Source organism: Vipera berus, assembly GCF_964194415.1.
Source record: "Vipera berus genome assembly, chromosome: 6".
In the NCBI taxonomy this organism is placed as follows: domain Eukaryota; kingdom Metazoa; phylum Chordata; class Lepidosauria; order Squamata; family Viperidae; genus Vipera; species Vipera berus.
The window spans coordinates 68695304-68706385 of NC_138208.1; the positions used below are offsets into that span (position 1 = coordinate 68695304).

Here is an 11082-nt window from a genome sequence, read left to right on the forward strand (position 1 = left end):
GACTGTATAGAGCTTCTCCATCTTTGGCTGCAGAGCATATAGTCAATCTGATTTCTGTGTTGACCGTCTGGTGATGTCCATGTGTAGAGCCGTCTCTTGGGTTGTTGGAAAAGAGTGTTTGCTATGACCATCGTATTCTCTTGACAAAATTCTATCAGCCTGTGCCCTGCTTCATTTTGTACTCCAAGGCCAAACTTGCCTGTTATTCCGGTTATCTTTTGGCTTCCTACTTTAGCATTCCAATCCCCCATGATGATAAGGACATCATTTTTTGGTGTTAGTTCTATAAGGTGCTGTAGGGCTTCATAGAACTGGTCAATTTCATCCTCTTCAGCACCGGTGGTTGGGGTATAGACTTGGACTACTGTGATATTGAATGGTTTGCCTTGGATTCGAACTGAGATCATTCTGTCATTTTGAGGATTGTATCCCAGTATTGCTTTTCCTACTCTTTTATTGACTATGAAGGCTACTCCATTTCTTCTGAGGGATTCTTGCCTGCAGTAGTATACCTGATGGTCATCTGAATTAAATTCACCCATTCCTGTCCATTTTAGTCGCTGATACCTAAGATGTCAATGTTCAGTCTTGTCATCTCTTGTTTGACCACGTCCAGCTTTCCTTGATTCATGGATCTTACATTCCAGGTTCCTATGGAGAAAAAATCTTTACAGCATCGGACTTTCCTTTCACCACCAGACATATCCACAACTGAGCGTCCTTTCGGCTTTGGCCCAGTCGCTTCATTCTTTCTGGCGCTACTAGTACTAGCCCTCTGCTCTTCCTCAGTAGCATATTGGACACCTTCCGACCTGAGGGGCTCATCTTCCAGCGTCATATCGTTTTGCCTTTTGGTACTGTCCATAGGGTTTTCATGGCAAAGATACTGGAGTGGGTTGCCATTTCCTTCTCCAGTGGATCACGTTTTGTCAGAACTCTGCTATGACCTGTCCGTCTTGGGTGGCCCTCCATGGCATAGCTCATAGCTTCATTGAATTACGCAAGCCCCTTCGCCACGACAAGGCAGTAATCCATGAAGGGGATGCTTTATGTAACTGAAATATAATAGAAAATATAACTAAAATCCAGAATTAAAAGAAACATAACAGCTGTTATAAACTCCTCATGCTACTATTCTGAAACTACGAAAGGAATGGAATGGAAAAAAACTTTTATTAATGTTACAGCCAATTGCTTATAAATTTGTCTTTACAGATTGCAGACTTTGGACTTTCAAATCTTTATCAGAAAGATAAATTTCTCCAGACTTTCTGTGGAAGTCCACTATATGCATCTCCTGAAATTGTTAATGGAAGACCTTACCGAGGACCAGAGGTAAACTGAATTCAAAAGAAAGAAATGTTTAAAAAACGGAATGAAAAATATAAATTTATTTACTGATTAATTCACTTTACATAGCTGATTTGTGTAAATATTCTGTATGTATGGAATGTGGTTAAATTAGTAATTATTTAGAATTAGTAATAACCTTTGCTTATAAGATGCTTTAAAGTCTTGTTTTCATTGTTCATTGATTGTTGGATTTTCTACAGAATACTTATATGTTCTTTAATAATGATAGCTGGATATTTTGTTCCTTTAGTAATTTCAGGGTCTTCAGAAGTCACCTATTTTACTCCTTATGTTTCTTATCTTTCTGCTTTAGGTTGACAGCTGGGCTCTTGGTGTTTTACTTTATACTCTGGTTTATGGAACAATGCCCTTTGATGGCTTTGATCACAAAAATCTGATCAGGCAGATCAGTAGTGGAGAATATCGTGAGCCAACACAGCCCTCAGGTATCAAAAGATATGTCATAGTGCATTGACATAATAGGATTTTATAATGGCTTGTTTTACATCCTTTCTGATGTTTGGTGTATGGAAGAGTTGGATGTATAAAACAGAAATATTGCAATACAAACTTAGGATTCTCAATTTGCATCAGCTATCTGGCTGCTTTTGGTTTTCAAAAGGATATTGTGAAAAGTTTGAGGAAGGTCTGTCTAAAGCAACAAGTATTTCTGATGTATGGTAGCTGGAAAGTATTATCAGCTGCCCTGCAGGGGCAAGGAGAAGCCATAAATTATTTCTCAAGTCCATACTTGAGAATATGAATTCTGACACTGTATATGTCCATAGTCTTTCTCAGCAGGAAGAGACAAGCTTTTTGGAATAGTACAAGGAAATGGGTGGATTCTAGAGGGTTACAAGTACCATTAGTTAGGCAGAGCTGCAAGCTAGTAGATGTAGAATTGTTCTTCAAGGTATTAAGGCACCAGAACCATGACAATACAAAATCTATACTTTCCCCAGGCACTAGATCTGGAGAAATTGGTTCCCATCCTGTTCGTTGGGTAGAATTTTTGTTATTAGTTTTACTATATTTTATATGGAATTATTTTTGTTTTCTTGTTTTATTTGTACACTGTTTTCAATCATTTTGAAAAGGTTACTACAGAAATAAATACACATATTCAATTGCAAGCCAGCTGAATATTTGTCACAATTTGAAGACTCTCGTTGATATTTAATTTGTGGGTACAATAAGGACTTCATTTTTTGTGATTCCTTCTCAATCAGATTTCACCTCTTAGATTACAAATAGAAGCCCTATAAAGCAGCCAGAATTTTACCAGGAACATAAAGGTTCTATTGAAAATTGTTCACCAATAAGCAGTTTACCTGTTCTGTGACTCATTTTAATTTCTTTCTCACAGATTTGGGGTACCTAGATTCTAACAATGACCACGAGTTATCCTGCTGCCTTGACTTGAAACTAAATTTCTAATCTTATATCTAATACTTACTGGGCAATCATTATTCATTCCTGTATTTCTGTAATGCAGAACTCCTATAATAGATAGTTTGAAGATAGATTGAACTGTATTACAGCTTCCCTCTTAAAATGTTGGTTGCCAGGTAATTATTGCCATGGACTTTAGCATTAAACTTGTCTCTGTTGACAGGCTGAGATGTTGCTGGTGATCATAATGTCTAATGTCCTAAACACTGACTGAGAGATAGCTGCTTTTTTCTCTTATGTATCATAGCAAATCTAAGTGACAGTGACTTTTCAAATTTGTTTGCAAATTTGCAAGGAAGCTACAAAATGTTACCTGATGAAGATTCATTTCAGCCATTAGAAGTTTGTGTGTCTCTGTGTGTGTGAATAGAAAAAAAATAACAGACCTTGGAGAACAAATCATTGGCTTAAGAATTTAGTCCTAGGTTGACCATCAACAAGTATTTCACAGTTTATTAAATATACAGAAGGAAGCAATTAACAAAAACTAGGCTGGAAAATTAACGCATCTTTTTGTTTTTCACTGAGCTGCAATGCAATGCATATTACATATTTTTAAAAATCTCTGATATGTTCACATTTCTTTTCTTTAGCTTTAGCTGTTTAAGTCCTTTGAAATAGGCTCAAAGTCTTTAATGTATATTATTTGTTAATAGATGCTCGTGGTCTGATCAGGTGGATGCTGATGGTGAATCCTGAGCGCAGAGCAACTATTGAAGATATTGCCAACCATTGGTGGGTTAACTGGGGCTATAAGAGTACTGTTTGTGATTGTGATGCCTTGCAAGACTCTGAGTCCCCTCTGCTATCTAGATTCATAGACTGGCATCATCGTTCCAATGGGCTCCAGCCAGAGACTGAGACCAAAATGAAGTGCCTTTCTAAACCAAAAGGATCTGAAGTCCATTTAGAGAGACAGAGATCCCTAAAAAAATCAAAGAAGGAAAATGACATTGCACAGTCTATCCAAGAAGGAGTTGACAACTCCTGCAAATTAAATTCCAAGAGGCCAAAAGGTATTTTGAAGAAGAGGAGCAACAGTGAACATCGGTCTCACAGTGCGGGATTCATAGAAGGAGTAGTCAATCCAGTATTGCCCTCCACTTTTAAAAAAGAACAAGAAATATGTAGAACAGGTGTACCAGTTAAGAGCATTTTGGAGGGGGATATAATGGGTAAATACAGCACTAAGCAGTCTTCTTTAATGCCAAAAAAGGGAATCCTCAAGAAGACTCAGCAAAGAGAATCTGGATACTACTCATCTCCAGAACGGAGTGAATCTTCAGAACTCCTGGATCATAATGAGGAGGCAGGAAACAGTGACACATCCACAAATATCATTGAAACGTTAAGAATAGAGTCTTATAGTCATTCCTACAGACGGAAGGGTATTTTAAAACACAGTAGCAAGTATTCTACCACTACTGCACATTCAGCTTTGATCCATTCTGATAGACCAGTCACGAAAGGCATGGAGGAAGCAGGTTTGTCTGTAGATGGTTTATCTCGAAGTTACAGTCGCCCTTCTAGTGTGATTAGTGATGACAGCATTCTTTCCAGTGACTCTTTTGACTTGGTGGACTTGCAAGAGAGCAAACTTAGAATAAGAAGCTGTGTGTCAGCTGAAAACTTCCTCCAGATCCAAGATTTGCAAGGACTTCAAAAAAACCGCTCACGACCACAGTACCTGAAGCGTTACCGAAGTCGGGCAAGTGATAGTTTTTCTCTTCTTACAGACATGGATGATGTCACTCAGGTCTACAAGAAGGCTCTGGAAATCTGTAACAAACTTAATTAGCAGATGGGGAAAATTAGGAATGGAGAGAAAGGATCTTGGGTACCTTTATGATGGAGTTGGCCCAATTGTCAATTAGCTAAAAGTGACAACATTGTTCTAAGGAGAAGCCCTTTGAAAATACCACCTCATGCTTATTACTCAAACTTGGAGTTTATGCAATTAAAATACTACCTAATGTCCAAAGAAATTATGGTAATATATGAAGAAAACTCTCTGGCAGATAGAAAAAAATAAAATATTCCAGTGGTGTAAGTTGAAGCTAGATAAAAAGTGAACTGGAAAAGGGTACTTTTAATTTTTGTTAGGGAAGGTAACCAACTAGTGAAAAAGCTATAACTTTAAGAGTAAATAATAATCAACAGTTAAATATAATAAAATATTGGCAAATGGATTTATCATTATCCATACTGATGAATGAAAGTTCATTTAAGTTAATGAAATTTCCTGAATTTCAACTAAAGGGAGATCCTAATTAAAAATATATACATAAAAAGGACTGGGCTGCTTGCTAAAAACATTGTGGGCATACTTGCCCAGCCAATTATTGAAAGTGCTGGTTATAATAATTTTCTTTTGAAAAGCATTTAGCAATTTAAGTGGGAAATATTTCATTTTTATAGAACTTCTGCTAGCAAGAAATAGTAATGTAGTAAAAATGATGAGTTGAGAGACAAAAAACATATTATTTTCCCATTAGCGGGGACTCTGGAAATCTGTATGTCTGCAATTAAGAATAAATTGTTTGAGGTGCCAAGAACCTTTAACAAGTTTCTTTTCACCACTTGTGCATTTATGTAAGTTGTAGGAACCATAAAGATTTTCTAAAGGACAATTTATGAGACCATAAGTATGTTATGCAAAATGATCTAATATTGATTTAATGAGCTGCAGAATTTAAGTTTTATTAAAGACTTTGAGTTTAGTTCTTGCAGACCGCAGGAATTTTAGGACAGATTTCCAGAGCCTTGTTAATAGGCACTGGTGTGAATGGCTAGAAGTGATGAGGATGACTAGAAGGAATACACCCAAAGGTGCTTTTTCAAAAGGCAATTGATCTTTCTTGTTTTTGCTTTGAAGATATTTCACTTCTCATCCAAGAAACTTCTTCAGTTCTGAAAGCCCAGTTGCCTTTTGAAAAAGCACCTTTGGGACAGCCATGACCTGGATGACTGAGAATCTCCACAGACATTTAGAAGGAGTACTGTTTACGAGTAAGAAAAAGATAATAGAGTAGTAGACTTCATGAGAAATTCAATTTAAGAATATATATATGTATGATAGATTATATTGTTAGATCAATTGAATCAAATTGGAGAAAACAAGACATGATTCATTGACGTAATTCTAAAATTGCAATTAAAGGTTTCAACTCCCATAAAGGTACCGCTTGGGTTTACTGGATTATATGAATGAATGTAAGCCTTTTTTAAAATAGGCACTATGTGGTTGATAGGCCTGGGCAATTGAGACTTCTGACTTACTTTAGGTCACGCATATCCCAGTAAGCAGTTCAGAGTTTCAGTACACTAACCGTACAGTTTACAGAATTAAAGTGTTGTAATGCTTTGTTGAAAAAATAGGCCAACTCAAATCTAACTGGGCTGAGAGTACTTCCTTCATTTAAGCTATGCCAGCTTCATTACAAAGAATAGAATTGGGCCCCTTTAATATGAAGCTCCAAAATTACAGAATCCAGTGTCAATTCCAAAGGATTTCAAAGTAAAGATATTAAAATACTAGAATTAGCGGACAGTGTGGTTGCATAGTTCTCATAATTTTGTTGAAATTATTTTGTGTTAAAACTGTCTAAACACACAATTAAATCAGAGGTAGGAAATCTTTTTGAAAAAGTGGATGCACTTGGAATTTGGGGACTATGATATAGATGCTTTCATGAAGCAGCTGGTGTGAGGAGGGAACTTTAATGTTCCTAAAATGAATGCCACATGATCCTGTTCAATTACAAAACATACTGTAACGAAAAGACTGGTAAGTCTCTTCCAAAGCCTTCTCTAGCTTCTGTCCACAGAATGCTGTATACTTAATTTTGTATTGTCTCTGGACAGATGTGCACATATCCAAACATTTTTATATTCTAAGAATGCCTTTGAAGCCTATAGAGGTTTGCTTTGTAGCAGATCAGCTTCCCCTTTTAAAAATTAAAATACTGTCTTAAGAATTAAACAGAACCTGATGGGCACCATGACAGGTATCTGTAGGCAGCATGTTGCTACCGTTAAGATTAGTGAATTAATTAACTTCCTTTTCCTGAATAACAGAAAGATTATTGTATTCTTCCAAAACATATTGGAACAAATAATCCAAAATGGCACTAAACGCCTATAGTATCCCTATAGTACTTTCCATCTGGACTTGTCATAGATACTAAATAGAAATGCTTCCAAAGGTATTCTAGTAATATAGTAATTGATTGTATCCACCTACCATATCCTTTGTCTTCCAGTTCTTACATGCTTCATTCAGCCTTGCCAAGCAATTCTTTATTCCATCATCTACTTGTACCATATGCCTAAGTATGTACATTTTTGCTTGCTAATCATTGTCTCAAATGAGCAATCAGATTTTATTTGGGCTTGAACTGATTCACTGGTTCTTCCAGCAAGTCATGATACGTTTAAAAACCCCAAATCCATTATTCAAAGTCATCTATCTTCTCATGGTCTCTTAGTATCCATTTTCACAACTATCCATTGCCACTACAATTACAATTGTTTTAAATATTCTGAACTTTGTTGACATTGAGGTCTCTTTCATGATTTGTTACTGACTTCCTTCTTAATCAACCTACTGTTTAGATTGCATACAGTTTATCTTTATTTTACTGAGTTCAAAAAACTAAAAACATCTTCACATTGAAACTTTGTAGTCTTAATATTTAACATGAACTTGGATGATCTCACTTTATTTTTACCTTCGTAATAAGCTCGTCCAAGTCTTTTTGAATTTTAATTCCAAGTGCTAAATATGCAGCCCAGAACTATGTTTATTTAATCAGCCTCACTAGGTTGACTGGTAAGGGCATTTATTAAGAGATTTCCACCTTAGAAGGATACATATGTTTCAACACACAGCTAAAAATAAAAAAGCATAGTTCAGTAATTTGGATAAATTTTGCTTTAAAATAAAGACCATGTTTTGATTTATGACTAAGTAAACCCTTTTCCTTTGAGAACTAAGGACTAGTCTCAGTTATCTTAGAGTAGAACACTGCTAACTTGCTACCTGTCTTCAGCAAGCCCAGTTTAACATGCAGTTGATAAATATTGAGAAGAAAATGGAACTCTCAACAGCTCCTGGGAAGAACTAAGAATTGCCCTCAAACTTAGGTCTATCTTTGTTGTAGCCCAGGCCTGTCATCTTGTATACAAATGTGAATGACTAATTAACTCAGTGTTTCTCAATCTTGGCAACTTTAAGATATGTGGACTTCTACTCCCAGTATTCTGCAAGATGAAGTCCACACATCTTAAAAGTTACCAAGGTTGAGAAACCCTGGTTTAACTGATTGCTGCCAAACTGGAAAATGTTCTGTAGGGACTTACTGGCATATTATCATTCCTAGAAGAACCAGAACTCTTGACTGCACATTATTATTACTAGTGCTGTGTAATTTTTTTCTCTTATTTAATTTGCAAAGATTTTTTTTGTCTTTAAAGTTGACTTTTTATTTGTTTTCTTTTAATTTATTGGTCTGAAAGCCATTTCAAAGGTATAATAATATATTTTGGTATAATTTAATTGGTTCTGCATTATTTTACAGCTTTGGCCAAAACATTACCTTAAAAATGTTTTGTTTTTAATTTTGCTTATTGGTTGGTTTAATTACTTTGAAGCAGAGGGAAACGCTGGATAATCACCCAAAGTGTTTGTATTTTTAATCTGATCCTGTCTTTTTTTATTAAATAAAAATTGATAAAATGTGAATGGCATCCATTTCTCATCTTCAATATATCCTCTGTATTGTACAGCTTTGCACTAGTGTTTAATGGTTATTTTAAGGAACGTTGTGAAATCTCCGAGAAAATGCACTAGAGAGTTGATGTCATCTTGACAGTTTGTGCAGTGCTCTAAAAATATGTTCGCATCTTTGTCATCTCACACCATTGTTTGGCAGCTCAATCTCTTAAGCTTCAGCTTCAGATGAAGAGCACCTGGAGTCATGAGAGTGGAAGGTCGTCCCCTTGATGGGCAATCTTGCCTCACCCCATTTTCCAGTTGTTGAGTTTCACCAAGCCTCTTCTCACTCTTCCTATTAAGAGGTTCAGCTTCATTTCCTACAGACCCTACCAATGTTTAGCGAGGGATACATTTGTTTCCCCCTCTTTGTAACTTCCCAAACTTGGGTAAATCAACACAATAAAAGAGGTTTCTGGTTTCTACTGAAAGTGCAGCTTACGTTTTTAGAATAATTTAGTATGGGGACTTTGCTAATATGTGGTAAAAGAGCAGGCATTATACATTATATTAAAAGGAAAAAAGCTCTTAGTGTTTGTATAATACAAGTTCTAATTATATAAAAAAATGCTGGCTACAAGTTGTCCTGATATTCAGTGACTGAAGGACAACAAAATTTAATTTTCAGAAACATTGCTTCCTGAGAAAATGCCCTCCAAAAAATCCCCATCCCTACCAATCGACATTTTATTTATTACATTCTTTTTCGCAGAGTAATATTTTTTTTGTTCGCATACAGTATATCCTTATTTGATTTTATTGCCATATTCTTCTTGATTTTAGTTTTGGCACAGAAAGATCAGATATTTTTTGTTAACGTTGACTCTGTGTGCCATGCCAGGTGAATATGGGGCCCCTTTAGAACCTCCTTTTTATATTTCATCCCCTATTACAGGATGAGCCACCCAGTATCCATGATAACGCCATTGCTCATGAATGCCACCACATTTCTTTTTTTTACTTTTTTACTTGTAACCTCTGAACTTCCTTTGCAGCATCTGATTAGGTCATCCATAATTGTGTGTTGCTGACCCATAGAAATAGTCAGCTGCCTGATTGAGTGGCTGACTTGTTTAACTACATAATTCTTCGGCGTATTAGAGAGGGTTGTCACATATAGTATAGTTTCCATAAAAGTCTGAACAATTCAATTTGTGAGGCCACTGATATTCCAGAAATACAATTCCTGTGAATTTATGAGTGCATCCATAAAAGCTAAATTACTTCATGAGTAAGAATAACTTCTGCTTTCAGTGCACTGAAAAATGCTTAAAGGAAAGAACACTGAGTACTTCATTTTTATTTTATTTTTGCAAAGAATAGAATGAAATGACCTTGTTTCTTTCACTATAATTATTAAGTTGCTTTAACTGTAAGTTAACATCTTTGTAAGTAACAAGCTTCAAGACTTAGTGTTCATTCATGGTAACGGACTATAATTTAACTCAATTTTTGTCAGTCAAATAAATGAAAACTGCTAGATACATTTCAGTAATTTCCACAAACCTTAAGGAAGTAGAACTTTTTGAGAATTGAACTATCCTTTTTAAAACCGCAACAACAACATAAAAAAATAGAAAGGGCCATAGTGATTTTTCAATTAGGTCATCTGTTGCAAAGGTCATGAAAAGCCTTAACCTTTCACCATAGAAATATCTCCAGCTGCATAGACATGCATATGAAATAGAAAGCTTTTTGTTCAGACCCAGCAGAGCAGAAACAAACTATTGTTTAAAGGTCATCTCCATTTGCTTTGGTTGTTGAAGAGGGACAAATTGCAAAAAATAACACATTTTAAAGAAGTTATTGCAGATCTGGCCTGCAAAGATAGCAGAATGTTTATTTCCTAAGAAAAGTTCTTCTGGGGTCAGATGGTATCATGGTCTTATATGCATTCCTTGAGTATTTGTATCGGACAGGCATAGTTAAGTTAGTATCCCAACTAAATAGCATGATTAAAGTGTGCATCCTTTGAGAATGCAGGGTTCCAAACCTCCATTTCTTCTGGACTAGTGTTCTAAAATTCTCACCTATTATGTTAGCCATACCAGCTTCTCCCTTCTGCAGTTCATATTTTAAAGACTGTTCCTGTTCTATCATTTTTGTCTGGCCCGTCAGTTCTAATGTGAAATCTGGCTGCTGCTGGGTGGCCTTTGCTTTTCTCCTATTCCCTATCCCTACCTCCACCTCCCAACCCTCCCAGAAACACATGAACCAACATATCATTGAGAAGGAAAGACAGAGATAGTCCTCGCTTAGCGTCCACTTGTTTAGCAAGCATTCAAAGTTACAACAGTGATGAACAAGGGGGACATGACATGTTCCCATATTTGCAGCCATTGCAGCATCCCAGAGTCATAAGATCACAATTCAGGAAATCAGCTCTCAGTTAGAACATTGCAATGTCCTGTGGTTTACCTGATTGTCACTTGTGACTTGCTGCCAGCCCACCCATTTACTTTTCTTGTCAGAAACTGGCAGCAAAGATTGGCTATCACAAAACT

General features: G+C 36.1%; 1 protein-coding gene across 1 annotated transcript in view; it reads left to right on the forward strand.

Moving 5' to 3' along the window:
- The window catches only part of NUAK1 (NUAK family kinase 1), a 57424-nt gene extending 52751 nt beyond the window's left edge, over window positions 1-4673 (forward strand). The window contains exons 5-7 of the mRNA XM_081331874.1: window positions 1216-1335; window positions 1667-1799; window positions 3462-4673. Of these exons, the coding sequence (XP_081188000.1) occupies window positions 1216-1335; window positions 1667-1799; window positions 3462-4603 (1395 nt within the window). The 3' untranslated portion in view covers window positions 4604-4673. The remainder of the gene's footprint in view (window positions 1-1215; window positions 1336-1666; window positions 1800-3461) is intronic.
- Window positions 4674-11082: the final 6409 nt, after the last annotated feature.